Here is a 17,136-nt window from a genome sequence, read left to right as displayed (position 1 = left end):
CACAGAGCCTTAAGGAGAACACAAATAATTCAGCGACTTGAATCGCAACCAGAAAGCAACCTTTGCCACAGTGGTGTAACACGAAGTATGGAGCACACAAAACTGCCCCCACTGCATTCTGGACCAGGTGCAGCTTCTGGGTGGCTTTCAAGGGTGGCCCCCACATGGGAGCACACTGTAGGAATACAGTCAGGATGAGACTCAGAACAACCCCCCCCCAATCCAGAAATGGGCAACTGGTGCCCGAGATGGATTTATGCAAGGGATCCCTCCAGCCACGGATGCTCCTTCCTCTTCCAGGAGGAGCTGAGAGTCCAGGAGGACCCCCAAATGAAGCAATAGCTCTGTCTGGGGGGACCTGCCCAGATTAAAAACTGTCCTGTCTCCTCCTGACCCTGGAGGGGAGGTTAAAAACCCAGTACCCCTCTGTCTCTGCCAGGGTTGAGTTGCATCCCGTCTCTCCCCCGTCCAGGCCCATCCTTACAACCTCCAGGCACTGGGCGAGCACCGGAGCAAAATCGCCAGCTCAGCCCAGGGTGGAGATGTACCTCATTAGTGAAGCCCTGTCTATTTTGTAGTTTATATGGACATTTGAAATGCATATTAGGAATATCGCTTCATTAAAACAGTCAGTTCAGTTTAAAATACCGATACCCCAATTCAACGATTCACATTAACTGGAGAAAAAAAGTATTTCTAAATCACCGAATTGGTTAGGAGACCTCTGTTGTGACACCAGATTTGATGTGACTTACTAATGGAGTTTGGGAAGTCCATTCAATCAAATCTAGCTTCCAGTTCAATGTTTCGTACAGCCTGGTACCTACACAGAGGGGGGGGTTGCTATGTGCCTTCTTGCTGTGGCGGGGGGGGCAGGGGGAAGAAGTTAGGTTAGATCTCAACCTTTAAAAAAAACCTACCTTGGCTGTAGTTCAGAAGCAAATGGAAATAATATCAAATTACTGATAGCTTCCAACCTTTTACCAATATGAACCATTCTAATGGGCATTCTGCTTATTATGAATTTTCTACATTTATGAGAAGGACTTTATGGTTAAGAACAGACCTAGAAGGGACAAAACTCAGAAATGATAAAACTGGCAGGACTTTCTCTTTAATATACCTATCGTATTCACACACATGGCTAATTTTAATTTCTGTTTTGTAGGCCTGCATCATTACACCAAGAGTTATTAAATGACCTTCACAGGATGAATCTGGGATAACCTGTTATCCTTCTTGGTAGAATTGGGCTCAGTTCAAGGAAAATTATACAGTAAAGTTTTGCGCTTGCTGATGTGCTAATTGCAACAAAGGCACCTTCTTGTTGCTTCTGCAGATAATGGTCTGCTGCATTGCTCAAATAATTTTGCTTTTTCAGCTTTTATTTATGATCACCTTTCTCCCACTCCCCAATCCTCCTGTGCCTTCGTATATGCAAACCAAGCAAGAATTAGAAACATGCTTTTTGTAAGTGAAAACTGGGAAAATTTCTAGAATTCAGAAAAAGGCTGTGGGATATGCCACATGAAAATCAACTTTAGCTATGTTTGAAATAAAAAACAAACGAACGATACAATTTACTGTTGCTTTGCTTTTCAAAACATCAGCATTCTGAACTCACTTAAATACCCCCAAATACAGTAAAATATACAGTGCAAGCCTGTCCATGATTAATTGGACTAAATGCTGAATATGAAGATTGTCAGATTGTCTTTCAGTTGAAGCTGGATTCATAAATGATACAGTTAAAATTCAACAATTAAGTAGGTTTCTTTTTTTTAAAAAAATGCATCTAAATAGACATCAAGTATATAACTTACTAAAAGCATTTTAGCTCATTTCCAGTCTCAACATCCCCATTTTTTGGTTGGGTCCAAACACCACAAAGGTCTCCTGAATGGATTTATTTCGGGTGGGGGGAGGGGGTTTGCATGATATTATGGGTTCTCCCCCATCAGGAGTTAGCTTGGGTGTGCCTGGGAACTCGGTAATGCTCTGATTTGATCCGTGCTTTTTTTTCCTGTGGATTGGCATACTTCCACTTAGATGGAGTCATTTTCAGCTTTTTCCTCTTCTTATCTGTGCACCAGACTTTTTCACAATATTCCTCCACTCTCTGAAAATTGCTGTAGCCGATCAGTTGCAGGAACTCCTTGTACCATGGTTTTGATCCATGGGAGATGCTGCTCTGTGCAGGGCAGGGCATTTTCTGAGCTAGATCCTCTTCGTAGTCCCTGTTGAACATGTAATCTACACGTTCCTCTTCCACAACGTCCAGGGTGATTTTTCTCACCGTGTGAACGATGCTGTGTTCCACCGTCTGACAAAAATACGTTCCAGCATCCATCCGGTGCAGTCTTAAAAACAACAGGCCAATGTCCATTTTAAGAATCCTATCATCAGCCTTTACCTGTGTGCAGGTCAAAGAGGACACTGTTTCATCCATAGGAACGTTACAAAAAAAAATCAGACAAATGAAACTAAGACTGACTAGCAATAAATGACTAAAGTGAAAAATACATTTACATTTCTGATACAATTGCAGACATGTGTAACTGAATTGGGTTTAGGGGAAGAGTCTAATGAATGTATCAGTAAAGTTTAGAAAATTTTGAATAAGATTCAGGGGTGTTAAATTCAAAGCACAATGTACCCCAAAGTTAAGTTTTTTAAGGCATCACTAGTTTTACTTTACTTTTACTTATTTATAGTTCTTTTCTGAATACCCTTTTGGTCTAGAAGAGGGGTGTCAAACTGCCAGTCTGCGGGCCAGATGCATCATGGCGAAACCGTACCCACCCCATTGCCGGCAATGGCAAAAAAGAGCAGAGACATCACCCTGCCAACAAAAGTGTGTATAGTCAAGGCTATGGTCTTCCCAGTTGCAATGTATGGCAGTGAAAGTTGGACCATAAGAAAGGCCGAGTGCCAAAGAATTGAGGCCTTTGAACTATAGTGCTGGAGAAGACTCCTACAAGTCCCTTGGACTGCAAGGTGATCAAACCGGTCAGTCCTAGAGGAGATCAACCCTGACTGCTCTTTAGAAGGCCAGATCCTGAAGTTGAAACTCAAATACTCTGGCCACCTAATGAGAAGGAAGGACTCACTGGAGAAGAGCCTAATGCTGGGAAAGGTTGAGGGCAAGAGAAGAAGGGGACGACAGAGAATGAGGTGGCTGGATGGAGTCACTGAAGCAGTAGGCGTGAGCTTAAATGGACTCCAGAAGATGGTAGAGGACTGGAAGGCCTGGAGGAACATTGTCCATGGGGTCTCGATGGGTTGGACACGACTTCACAACTAACAACAACACGTCGCGACATGTCACGTGACATTGCAAGTTTGACACCCCTGGTCTAGAAGTTGCCCTCAACATGGAAAAAAGAAAAAAAGAAAAAGAATTTAACTTCCTTGTGTAAAGTAACCACAGCAGATCGGAGACTCAGCAGCACCAATTCTCCAGAACGGCTGAGGACTTGAATGAACTTTGTTCCATTCAGAACACGTCACGCATATGTTGCTGTTTATGTTCAATTAGCCATGTTGAATGATGCTCAAACTATTTGAGGAGGAATATTAGTGGAAGTGCGAAAGGCGTAATCACAAACTCAGAAGGACTAATGGAACATACACAATGCTTCTTTGATAACAATATTTCATGAAATAGAAGCAGTGCTTGATGTGGTGTGTCTGTGTCTGTGTGTTTGTGTCTTCCAGCCATGACTCTTTCTGAGCTGAACCTGACAAAACACTGAACGTTTCAAAGGGCAAAACGAGACTGGTTTTCATAGATGAGCACCTGAAGGGAACACCTGAAGCCACTGGATCTCCCAGCTAGAACGATCAGGAAGACGGGCGCCCTCTGCATCTCTACCCCTGTACCTACAAATCACACGTTGCCCTTTGACACCGGGTGATCTGCACAGCCTTAGGAAAACCCCATGGAATCAAGAGCAGGGCCAGGGCAATGGTAATCCCAAGTACCTCTTCCTTCCGGGCTTCGTGAGCTCTCTGCACAAACCAGATCACTTTGGCTTGCAAGGTCCTCGGGATACACTCGAGGAGAGTGCTGTTGTGCTCTATGCCGTACGCCAGCCGCTCCTCCGTCTTGCCCAGGGCGTCTCCTGCAGACAGCAAAAGACACACATCAACACCCCTTTGCCCCTGTTGTGATTCAGTGTCAGCCTGTGCTCCCAGCAGCTGAGTCCGATGAATCTGAGGAGGAGGGGTTTGGAGAGCCTTTGGTGTTGGAGGGAGGCTCTGTAGCACTGCAGGACTCTCAGCCTGGCCCCTCCAGTCATGTTCCTCATGAGGCTCAGCTGTGTGAGCACGAGGTGTCGGACTTAGATGAGTCACAGCTGAATCTGTTCAGAGATGCTAGAAGCAGAAGGCAATCCAGCAGAGCAGAGCAGAGAAAATCAATGAGGCAACTCAGTGAGAGGAGGAGAAGGCAGTGAGAAGCCACGCATTGGGACTAATAATAAAAGGGGAAGGTGTGGGCAGGGCTGGTTGCTGAAGGCAACCATTTGGAGACATTCTAAGGGAATCCTGGTCTGTTCTTGATACTTCTGTTTAATTCTTGTTTGTTGACTCTTGTTTGATATTTTGATTCATTTATTGAAGGAAATATTCTGTTGCTTTTTTGTTTGAACTGTAAATAAATTTGGGTTGGGTTTTTCTAGCCTATTGACTGTAAAAAGGAAAAAGGGCCAGTCGCAGGCTGGAACAGAACAGCCCCTTGCACCGACTTCTAAAAAGAAACTGAGGCTTGCTTTTAATGTGCCAAGTTGAGCGTCTTTTTCATAGGGTAGCAACTAAGCATCCAACAGGGAGGACCTTCCCCCTACAGCCTACTTTAGGAGTGGTCACCAATATAGGAAATATTCTGCTGGTTTTCTTATGTAAACAGGGAGCACATCCGCACAGCTGCTTTGCCACGCTTACCTCCAATCACAGAATTAACAGAAAATTCTATCAGTAGTCAAAGCACCCCCCCCTGCACATAACATCTGAATTGGAGCCAAGTTACAATCTGTACAGCTCCTCCATGCAATAATGTAAGAGGAGGCATTGGTTTCTCCTGCCTGGGATTTGAACACAAAGTAGGAAAATGTACCCCAATTACAGTACGTGGTTCTACGATCCGCCTGCCTCCTCCGATCCACCCAAAATGCTTCACACGATCTTGATACCCTTCCTCCACTGACCCGACCTAGGGCTGCCTTCACCCCGCTTAGGGCAGCCCCTCAGCCTGTTGCAAAGTCCCAGCCGCACAATCTTTCCCACAGAAAAAACAAAACAAAACCCAGCAATAATTACCTAGCAATGGCTGGCCGAAGCACTGCTGAGCTGCATTTCCATGACGGATATCTTGTCTACGGAAGCGCCTGAGCAAAAATGAAAAACAATTTGCGAGCAGCTGAAAACTCACGGTTGTGACTGCAAAAGGCAGAAGCCTCTATCAGGAAACGGAGGTTTTACAAGTCAGAGGGATGGTAGTAGGCTGCGTCCCCTTAGAGGTGACCAAGGAAGCTTCACTCCCAAGAGATAAAATGGGGATGTATCGGAGTTATCTGGGCACACCTCAGTGAATTATGCACCTTGCCAAGGCCATAATGTTACCATTGTTTAGTTATTTGTCACGTCAGTCTTACAGCAGTGCAAGCATTAAATACTTTAGCAGACTGACTCTCCGGCAGAAATAGGTGGGAAAACTGCACATTTGCGGATGGGACCAGATTTTTCTCGCTGTGGTGAAGAGATGCCTGGAGCCTCTGAAAGAGAAACTGCCTTTACTTTGCTTTCTTCTCCTGTCCAATGTAGCCCATACTGCACTGCCGAAATCAACTCAAGTGAATCAATGCACGTTACCAGCGTGACTCTTTTTCCCTCTCTCCTTCAAATAGGGTTTATCATTTGCTCCTGAAACACTTCAACACAAGTGAAAAAAGTTGCCTGACCTCCTTCTGCCTTTTTCTCTTTAGTACTGTTTGGATCTTTTAAAACAGACATGTCAAACACAAGGCCCGGGGGCCGGATCCGGCCCACGAAGTGCTTTCATGCGGCCCGCGAAACCATCCTGGAAACAGTGAGGGAATGGCCCCCACTTCCTTGGCCCTGGCCCAGAGACCCTCCTTCTGCCAGAGACCCTCAGATCTGTCCCACTCCTGCCCAGGCCCCCATAGGCACCCTTGATGCGAACGATGTAGAGCTGGCCACACCCACCCAGTAGGCCATACACAGTCTAGCCACGCCCACCCCAGTAGGCCACGCCCACCCAGGCAACACCCACCCGGCCCCCTGAGGGCAACTGCAATGCTGATGAAATTGAGTTTGACACCCCTGTTTTAAAATAACACTAATAATAAAAAAATAACGGCTAAGTCTTCAGTCCAGTGTTCCTTTATTTTTTTTAAAAAAAGTACATTTCTGAAAAAACAGATGCTCAGTCTGCATTCACAGCATCTGGTTAATTGGGATTACGATTCTGATGGTTTATCACTTTGTACAAACATGGTTAATATGTGCTCCCATGTGTTGTGGATTTGGAAAATCGGTTAATTCAGTTAACCAGGACACCCGTTTCATGACCACAGCCTTTCAGCAGAAAGGGTGTCACCACAGGATTGTCCAGTTTGAGCACTAACAACTTCAGAACTGACTGAGAAGCCAATTTCAACTCAAAGCAGCTGCTCCGTGCTTAAAATTTGTGTTTGGAATCAGTTCAAATGCAGAATTTTTTGCAAATCGCATGCCATTTCGTAGGCAAAGTAAGATTTTTACCATTTCCCCCCCCCAATATTTTATTAATTTTTATCATTACAAATCCTTAATATTTTATCAGAAAACATATTGTCTGGGTTTTAATATTTAGCTTACTAATACATGTTAAACCCCATTCTCTCTACCTCCTTTTTTCTAGCTGTTGATAAAATTTATCTCATGTTCTAAAGCAGGGGTAGGCAACCTTGGCTCTTTTATGACTCGTGGACTTCAACTCCCAGAATTCCTGAGCCAGCACGCCTGGATTTTCAGTGTCAAACTGTCTGTTTCTGCCCAGTCTGAAATTTTCTTAATTATCTCTTCCTCCGCTGGTAGTTCTTCATCTTTCCAATGTTGAAGCAAATACAATTCTCGCTCCAGTTAACACATGTAACATTAAGTATACACCTTCCTTCTGGTAATTTCCTACAATTATACCTAACAAAAAATAATTCTGGCTTGAAATCTACATGGATTTTTTTTGGTCATTTTCTCTAACCATACATATGCATTCTTGACCAAAATCTTTTGGCTTTATAAGATTCTTACCTTTTTGTCTGTGTTCCTGTTGGATAGTATCTGGAACAGGAGATCCCATCCCAGGCGCAGTAAGGATCTCTCGCCAGGCAGCAATCAGTGCAGGCTGACCCATACATGTCACACTGGTGGAACTTCACCTGTGCAATGGCAGACTCAGACCCAACGTAAATTTGTTGCTGTAAGGAAAGCACAACGATTGTTAGCACATCTTCAATGAGTCTCCTTCATATTGACGATCCACGGCTTCAAAAGAAAGCACCAGGAGAAGGTATATTACGAACACGGAGTGGGGAAAAAAAGCCACTTCCTACATTTGTTACGGCTGACGGAACGTGATCAAGAAATACCACAGAAATCAATTGGATTGGGAGAAGCATGGCCACCCTCACTTAGCTTTGAAGCAAAGAAAGAGGAAGGGTGATCCACTTCTTATGTTTTATCCTTGCAACAGCCTCGAAACGTGGACAGCCAGCTTCCTTATATGTGTCCCTTTTGTAGAAGAGGATGAAAGAGCATTCGGCTGAATGGAGATCTCAGCCAGCCTCCTTCGGCCTGGCTCCCTCGTTTTACCAATCTTCATGCTTCTGTAATGAAGCTGTAACCTTATTGCAGGTTATAATGAATTAAAGGGATGGTTGCTGGAATTGGGTATGTCTAGTTTAACGAAGAGAAGGGCGAGGGGGGACAGGATAGCAGTCTTCCAGTATCTCAGGGGCTGCCCCAAAGAAGAAGGAGTCAAGCTATTCTCTAAAGTGCCCGAAGGCAGGACAACAGATGGAGACTAACCAAGGAGAGAAGCAACCTAGAACTAAGGAGAAACTTCCCGACAGTTAGAACAATTAACCAGTGGAACAATCTGCCTCCAGAAGCTGTGAATGCTCCAACACTGGAAGTTTTTAAGAAGAGACTGGACAGCCACTTGTCCGAAATGGTATAGAATTTCCTGCCTGAGCAAGGGGTTAGACTAGATGACCTCCAAGCTCCCTTCTAACATCATCATCATCATCATCATCATCATATTATTATTATTATTATTATTATTATTATTATTATTATTATTATTATTATTATATAAAACTTTTATTCATAAAACATGAAACTCACTCAACTGAACACTCAAATTGACTGGCACTAATGGTTGACACGGGTTGCTGCCAGCATCCTAGGTATCAACCAGGTATTATTATTATTATTATTATTATTATTATTATTATTATTATTGTTATTGTTATTGTTATTGTTGTTGTTACCTCATTTATGGTATGTGGTGAACCATGGGCACTTTTTGATTTGATGTGATGTGGCAAAAGATAATAAAATTCTGGACAAAATTCGCTAAACAAGGTTGAGCTGGCATTCTTTCTTTGTGAAGCAAACAGCTTACTGTCAGGGGAATCAAACTGTTCACCGATGTCTTCACTGCTCAGGAAAATAAAAATCAAACTGAATTTGATACTAAATGGCTTAAGATGCCTTAAAGTATTTGGTTTCTTAGGAGATCCATGCTTTATCTATCAATAACTGCAGCAAGATTTCATTTCACATTTTATGAATTGGGAAAAAAGGGATTGGTTATGTAACCGTTGAAGGAAATTTGACACAGCTTGCATATGCACACACATCTACTGTATGTGTACACACACAGAGAAACAAACACAGTGAGAGAGGCAAGTATACTATATCTGAACACTTCTCAGGGAGGTAGAGCTATACATTAATATTTAACATTCTAGACCATGAAAATTCATTTTATATGGCATATTTTATGGCATACAGTAGCAGACGTCTCTTGAAGCAGAAGGAAAATGAACAAAGATAAGAAAACTGCAAATCTGACCTTTCAAAGGATAACATAGAAGCAACCTTCAGTTTCACATAAGGGCATTGAACTGAATATTATTTGACTGAATTAAACTGATCTATATAAACCAGTTATACATAAAAATACTATTACTACTAGGTAGGTATTTCTAAGGCTTTGTTTTTGGTGCCTTTTAAGTTAGTCTTGACTCATTGCAATTGTCTGGACAAATTCCTAATGTTTTCTTGGAAAGATTTTCCACAAGTCATTAACTCTTGCCTACTTTCTAGGGTTGAGAGAGAGTGACTGGCCCAAGGTCACCCAGTTGGCTTGGCGCCCAAGATGGGACTAGAACTCACAGTCTTTGTGGAAAGATTATGGGCTGGTTGAATTTCTGTTCGATGAATCAAGATAAAAAATAAAGTTCTAGGACATACTATGCCCTCGATAGATGCATCAGGTATCTTTTGGGATATCTCTACCTATATTGGGAATCTGCACCTGTGGAATGTTTTCTTGGTTGCTTCATTTTCTTAAAGCCAAGGGCTGACCTGAAAAATTAAAGCACCATGGGAGTCCCCTGGTTTGAAAAGCAATCCTCTCACAAGGCGAGGGGTTTTGAAATGGGCGCCTTACATATTCTCTTTCTTCGGCTATGAAGCCTGAGGGGCCGTTGGGAAAAAAAAATAACAGTTTAGAACAAAGATTTTATCTTTCAGTGTCTACATATTGGACATGTTCATACTGCTAAGAAGAGTGAAATAATTTTCTTAAAAAAGAATATAACACTTACTCTTTTGGAAGAAATTTCCAGAAAAATAATAGGAGTTGGCACCTGAAAGTGAAAACATTTTTCTTAATTAGGAAAAAAAGCCATCCATGCACTTATGATAGCTATAGGTTGGTGATCGGTCCATCCAAGAATTATACACTTTGTGCCAAGATTATTTAGTAATCTACTGCAAAGGTAGAGATTCCTTCTGTCTTTCAGCTGTTCTTCAGACCACCCAAAGCTCACTGTGGTGAGCAGGAAGCGGCTTTATCCATATTCAACATATTGTCTATTCCAGGGCTTTTCAACCTTTTCACCCGCTGTACCACTTTTAGGACATGGCAACATCCGAGTACCACCAGTCGCCTAGCAAGGTGTCCAAAACTTGATGACCAAAAAAAAAAAAGGAAAAAAGTGATGAAGTACAGGTAGTCCTCGACTTACAACAGTTCGCTTAGTGACTGTTCAAAGTTACAATGGCACTGAAAAAAGTGCCCCACAAGCCACAGCTGAGCAAGACACTTGCCTGCCCGCCCAGCGGCGCTCTTCCTCCTGTCCGAGGTTTTCATTGTTGTGAGCATTTCTGTTGAGGATTGGCAGTGGGAGTGGGGTGGGGTGGGTGTTTGGTTTTTATTCCCCCTCCCCTCTGCTGGGTGGTTGCAGCAGGTTTTGGTCACTTCACATGACCCTGGGACACTGCGACCGTCATAAATATGAATCAGTTGCCAAGCATCTGAATGTAAATCACAAGACCCTGGAGATGCTGGAACATTCCAGCTGATCGGCGCTTCTTCTGGGCTCAGCAGAAGTGCCGGGATCAGTGCTGAGCTCCAGCTGGAGCCTGGCGCTGAACCTGGTGCTTCCGCTGAACCCTGACAGCCCTGCAGCTCCACCGCTCAGGCTTATGCGGTGCTGCCACCGGTTCAGCTCATTCCCCTCCCCCGCTACCACTTTTCTAGGATGGCCGCGTACCACCTGCCAGGTGCCAATGTACCACAGGTGGTACCTGTACCACTGGTTGAAAAGCCCTGGTCTATGGAGATTCTCAGTCTTCCAGGTCATGGTTATCCCAAAGGTGCTTTTTCACGAGGCAACTGGACTTTCTTGTTTTTCTTTGAAGATGTTTCACTTCTCATCCAAGGAGCTTCTGTAGCTTTGCCTGGGGAATGGAAGGATTTATATTCCTTCCAGACAGGTGGTCTTTTGCATTCTTTTAAAGAGTTGTTGAGACCACTTGGAGCTTTATCTGTATCCTTAAGTTCACCTGAGTGTTGCCAATGGGTGTGGAGCCTCCTTGGTACTGCTGAAAGGACTCTATTGTAGACTGTTGTATCCCTCCCCCTCTGTTGAGAGTGGGCTATTCAACTTTGACATAGATGGCCTCTTTGACCCCTCTTCCAAACCAGCGGTCCTCTCTATCCAAATTGTGGACTTTTCTGTCTTCAAAAGAGTGGTCTTTGTCTTTTAAATGCAGATGGACTGCTGAATACATTAAGGAAGAAGCTTGTCCACCCCAAGGATGAAACACCCAGACACAAACTAAGCAACGTGGTATAGGCAGTACAAGGCAGTGAGCCTTGTGCAGATCTGTACTTTGGGGGAACAAAGCAACCACTTCATAAACGCATGGCACAATATAGGAGAACAAACCCATGAGGACAAGATTCAGCAGTCCGGCTGCATTTGAAAGATAAAGGCCACTCTTTTGATGACAGCAAAGTCCACATTTTGGACAGAGGACCGCTGCACCCAGGTGTAATATGTTCCTGATGACAAGTGCTGGCTAAAAGGATGCTACATTTGTACCAGTTGCAATTTCTGGGTGTTATTTATTCTTGAGGCTGCCCGACTGCCACGGCTCTGGCAGTTTACAAATTAGAAATACACAGAATAAAGCACACAACTGACCAGGAGAGCAGAACACCATCTACTGACCACCCACAACCAAATGGGGCACCTCAAGGGCTGGGAGGAGAGCCAGGGGAGCTGCACAAGCCTCTGGGGAGAACATCAATAGGGAGAGCCAGGACTTTGCACAGAGGAGGCCCCCTTGCTGGGTCCTGCAAGATGACAGGGCATAATTGGTGGAATCTGGGATGGGATTGGCAGGCCGGACCATATTGGGTTGGCAGTAGCCACCGTTCCTTCAGAGAGCCAGGTAATAACCAGGACCCGGAGTTTCACCTGGAAGCCAGGTTAAAAATAGTACAGCTCACAAAGCAATGGGGCCACGTGCAAACAATGTGACACCCTCTTCACTGCCCATGCTACTGCATTCTGGGCAGGCTGTAGTTTCTGAAGAGTGTTGAGGGCGGTGGAGAAGGGTTCAGTCTGGTTTAAAAGCCCGGTGTAGTAGGCTCACTTACTTTGAACACTTGCAGCTCTTCAAGAATCACTTCCTCCATAGATTCTGTGTCTTGGTTGTAAATTGTGATAACTTTCAAGACAATCCCATTATCTGTAGGTGAATATGACAGGATGTCTATCAGATAATTAGGAACTGGTTAAAAAAAAACATGTCAACCAGTTAAGATAAAAATGTTTGAAACTAACATGCCAAAATTTAAATCTGCAAGTTATTCAAAAATAAGTATATATAAATTTAAATCATCAGAACAAGGAGCCACATGTAGATAATTTCAAATGTCTGAAGTTTAACAGCAACTTAGTGGAATGGAATGGAATAGAATAGAATAGAACAGAACAGAACAGAACAGAAGAGAATAGAATATAGAGGAATGGAATGGAATGGAATGGAATGGAATAGAATAGAATATGGAATGGAATAGAACAGAATATGGAATGCAATGGAATGGAATAGAATAAAATAGAATATAGAGGAATAGAATAGAATAGAATAGAATAGAATAGAATAGAATAGAATAGAATAGAATAGAATAGAATAGAATAGAATAGAATAGAATAGAATATGGAATGGAATGGAATGGAATGGAATAGAATAGAATAGAATAGAATAGAATAGAAGAATATATGTTGGAAAGAATAGAATAGAATAGAATAGAATAGAATAGAATAGAATAAGAATAGAATAGAATAAGAATAGAATAGAATAGAATAGAATAGAATAGAATAGAATAGAATAGAATATGGAATGGAATGGAATGGAATGGAATAGAATAGAATAGAATAGAATAGAATAGAATAGAATAGAATAGAATAGAATAGAATAGAACAGAACAGAACAGAATATGGAATAGAACAGAATATGGAATAGAATAGAATAGAATGGAATAGGAATAGGAATAGGAATAGGAATAGGAATAGGAATAGAATAGAATAGAATATATTGGCCAAGTGTGATTAAACACACAAGGAATAAACAGCAGCATTTAGTTAAATTTTATCTCATTTTTTTGTTGCAGAAAGCTCAGTTTCATATAAAAGAGCCAGCTTTTGGTGGGTGGGGGGAGACCCAAAACAAGGACCAAAGCAGCAGCAGCGGCGGCAGATGTGATGCACTTCAGAGTTGACTTAGAGGAAGGGCAATTTCTTCCCTGAAGCATCCAATTCTTCCTCGCTGGATCAGAAGAAAGTGCAGCTGCTTTCAGGGTCATTTTGCTTTCCTTAATCCCGGAAAGCAGCAGCGTCTTTAGGCTACCACAGAAGCCTCTACCTTTTTTCAGACTTTTTTTAAAATTTTTGCTAAGTTAAGAGCCAAGAGGTGCTGTGCACACGTGACCTTTAAACACGTCTTCCTAATTATTCATAAATTTTGAAGTATGCCCAATAACAACCAACAATTGTAAAAAAATTATTAGCTCTGCAGATTCTTTTGTTTTAAAGTTGTGACTTTCAGGATGGAGGTCCAAAGAGGAACAACCTTTATTATTATTATTATTATTATTTATTTCTCCAAACCATTTAACAGCCTAAAAACTATCACAGATTTGCTAGAACTTACCAGGAGGGAGGCTAACTTAGCTAGCCTAAGGTTGACCCCATGCAATTCCTGGCAGAGTGGACATTCAAATGTAATAATCATGTTATGAGATTTTTCTTAAAAAAATGAGGAAAATTACAGCTCCAAACTGGCAAGCCAGACCTAATAATCGTTTTAAATCTTCCAAGGTAGGAAAACAGGCTGTGGCAGACCAGGTCAGCTGTAGGCACCCTGTGGAGTGAAAATGAAGGAACAAGAACCTTACTTGGGTAGGAAGGGAAATGGTTATTCCTGTCCTCTGAATCAACAAGAAAAAAAATCCTGCAGACATTGCTGCTTCGTAGATCATACTTATAATACATTAATTCCTGGATTGTGCTAGCATGGCGTAATCCTGTCCTTTGTGCCACTAGAGAGCTTTCAGTTGACTTTTGCAAAAGATGAGCTCTGGAAACCGCCAAGGCTTTCATACTCCTAAAATTCAAAAAGAGTCTCCCTTGAGCCTGCCTAGAGTTTTTCCAGGAAAACTCTACGCCGAGGCAATAATGATTTAGGAGGCTCCTGACCAACAGTAGGCCTGTGGAGAACTTCCCTTCCTCCAGCTTGGAACATCTAGGTCCTGTCTGCCAGTGCAGAAATGTAGACTGGTGGGGTGGGGAAGATGGTGGGACAGAAGGGAAAGGAGAGAATGGTCTACAGCAGGCGTAGGCAACCTTGGCTCTTTTATGACTCGTGGACTTCAGCTCCCAGAATTCCTGAGCCAGCCATGCTGAGGGGAAAGGGAGAGGTTTCCAAGTTGAGCCATGCTGGCTCAGGAATTCTGGGAGTTGAAGTCCAAGAGTCATAAAAGAGCCAAGGTTGCCTATCCCTGGTCTACAGTGTCAGCAGTGTGCAGCAGCAACCAAAAATGCTAATACAGTCTTGGGTTGTATAAAGACAGGCATAGAATCAAGATCACGTGAAGTACTAATAGCGCTTTACAAAGCCCTAGTAAGACCACACCTAGAATACTGCAGCCAATTCTGGTCACCATATCACAAAAAAAGATGTCAAGAGTTTAGAAAAAGTTCAGAGAAGAGCAACTAAGATGATCAAAGGCTTGTGGAGGCTAAAACATACGAAGAACGGCTGCAGGATTTGGGTTTGGCTAGTCTAAAGAAAAGAAAAAAGAGGGGAGACATGACAGCAGCGTTCCGGTATCTGAGGGGCTGCCACAAGGCACAGAGGGCCAGGTTGTTCACCAGAGCACAGGACAAGAAACAATGGTTGGAAACTGATCAAGGAGAGAAGCAATCTGGATTTAAGGAGAAACTTCCTGACAGTGAGGACAATCAACCAGTGGAACAGCCTATCCCCAGAAATCATGGGTGCCCCATCACTTGGGATCTTTAAGAAGAGACTAGACAATCACCTGTCTGAAATGTTATAGGTTCTCCCGCTTAAGTGGGGGGCTGGACTAGAAGACCTTTAAGGTTCCTTCTATTCTATTCTATTCTATTCTATTCTATTCTATTCTATTCTATTCTATTCTATTCTATTCTATTCTATTCTATTCTATTCTATTCTATTCTATTCTATTCTATTCTATTCTATTCTATTCTATTCTATTTATTCTATTCTATTCTACTCTACTCTACTCTACTCTACTCTACTCTACTCTACTCTACTCTATTAGGACTGAAAGAATGTTGACCTCACTGCTCACCATGCATTAAGTCAGGATGCATTCGCTACTCAGTTATGAAGGATGAAAACAGGAGGAAATTGCTGGCTCGGAATAAGCGAGGTCAACATTAGGCATGAAGCAGTATGGATGGTTTAGGGCAGGCAGATGGCAAATGGAACTAGCCTGACACCCATGGGACAGGGGATAAATTTCATCCACTTTCCCTCCTTTTTCTCTTACCTGTTCCGATAAACAAGACGTCGTATTGGCCATCTTCTGCGTCTACTCTGTCTACTGCTATTTGTTTGAGTCTGTACTTTCCATCTGTCTTCACAAGAATTGGCCTTTTGTGCACTGGCTGGACAGTTTGATACATCAGTGGGTGGGTTCGAGCAAAGCGGATGGCCTCGTCCGGATAGTCCTTGGTGCTCCCGTGCAGACCCCCGTTCACTTTGCTGGCACACTGGGAAACAAACACAAAGGAGCGAATGTGACAACATTGATGGTGCTCTCTGTTAGGTGCCTGCGATTAAGCAATTTTACGTATCACATCGAGGCATTAAAGGGAGGCACAGGCCAAATATGAATCACGTTCCTTTAATTTTTGCCGAACGAGATTGCAGCTCCTGTACTGCAGCCCTCCACGGCCACAATCGTAAGGTTCATTGCTCTGTCAGTACCGTCCTTCCCCTTTAAGATGTACTCAGTTGGACTGTCAAGGTTGGGAAAAGAGACAAAATATCATCTGTAATAATCACTGTATGCCACTGGGGATGATCTTATAAAAATGTAGCGTAAAGACCTGGTATGTTTTCCTACATATGGCCCTGGATACACGCATTTCTGTACATGAGTGGGATGGCATCCTCTTAGAAATTAGACTGATGCACAGGCTATGCTTTCTGAGGAACTTGTTGTTAGCTGCGAAGTTCTGTCCGACCCATCGTGACCCCATGGACAACGTTCCTCCAGGCTTTCCTGTCCTCTACCATCTTCTGGAGTCCATTTAAGCTCATGCCTACTGCTTCAGTGACTCCATCCAGCCACCTCATTCTCTGTCGTCCCCTTCTTCTATTGCCCTCAATCTTTCCCAGCATTAGGCTCTTTTCCAGTGAGTCCTTCCTTCTCATTAGGTGGCCAAAGTATTTGAGTTTCAACTTCAGGATCTGGCCTTCTAAAGAGCAGTCAGGGTTGATCTCCTCTAGGACTGACCGGTTTGATCGCCTTGCAGTCCAAGGGACTCGCAGGAGTCTTCTCCAGCACCATAGTTCAAAGGCTTCAATTCTTTGGCACTCAGCCTTTCTTATGGTCCAACTTTCACTGGACCATAGGAACTATGGAGAGCCAAATTGTTTCAGGGGGCCACTGGGAGTGACAAGACCCTCAAGATGACTGAGGTTCTTTTGATGTTTTACATTTTTATGAAATTGATATTTTAATTGGCACGCACTTGTCTTTCTTTGATACTCTTAACTGCTGCAGACCACTGGACGTCTGTGGGCATGAATTTAATGAGTAAATAATAAACAAGCAAGCGAGCATACTTGACTAAAGCAAATCAGCTTACACTACAGTCTTTTATGTATCGATTCAAAAATAATTCGGGGAGGGGGGTCATTCCCAGGTAAGCCTGTCTGTGTGCCAGCCTGATACCAGCTAAAATAAGCTCTCTTTTGAAAAAGGAAGCTTTTAAC

The 17,136-nt window shown here is 43.0% G+C and overlaps 1 protein-coding gene across 1 annotated transcript in view; it reads right to left on the bottom strand.

Annotated features, from left to right (window-relative positions):
• Nucleotides 1-1,957: 1,957 nt before the first annotated feature.
• SEMA3E (semaphorin 3E) overlaps nucleotides 1,958-17,136 on the bottom strand; it is a gene marked incomplete at its 3' end in the record, with an annotated part of 128,768 nt that continues 113,589 nt past the window's right edge. The window contains exons 11-17 of the mRNA XM_081331003.1: nucleotides 15,683-15,905; nucleotides 12,242-12,333; nucleotides 9,897-9,938; nucleotides 7,312-7,478; nucleotides 5,320-5,387; nucleotides 3,985-4,124; nucleotides 1,958-2,413 (exon numbers count right to left, since the gene is read on the bottom strand). Coding sequence (XP_081187129.1) covers nucleotides 1,958-2,413; nucleotides 3,985-4,124; nucleotides 5,320-5,387; nucleotides 7,312-7,478; nucleotides 9,897-9,938; nucleotides 12,242-12,333; nucleotides 15,683-15,905 — 1,188 coding nt within the window. The remainder of the gene's footprint in view (nucleotides 2,414-3,984; nucleotides 4,125-5,319; nucleotides 5,388-7,311; nucleotides 7,479-9,896; nucleotides 9,939-12,241; nucleotides 12,334-15,682; nucleotides 15,906-17,136) is intronic.

This window comes from Vipera berus (genome assembly GCF_964194415.1).
Source record: "Vipera berus genome assembly, chromosome: 6".
Classification (NCBI taxonomy): Eukaryota; Metazoa; Chordata; class Lepidosauria; order Squamata; family Viperidae; genus Vipera; species Vipera berus.
Note: the sequence above shows the minus strand (reverse complement) of the source record. Positions and strands in the feature narration are given on the sequence as shown.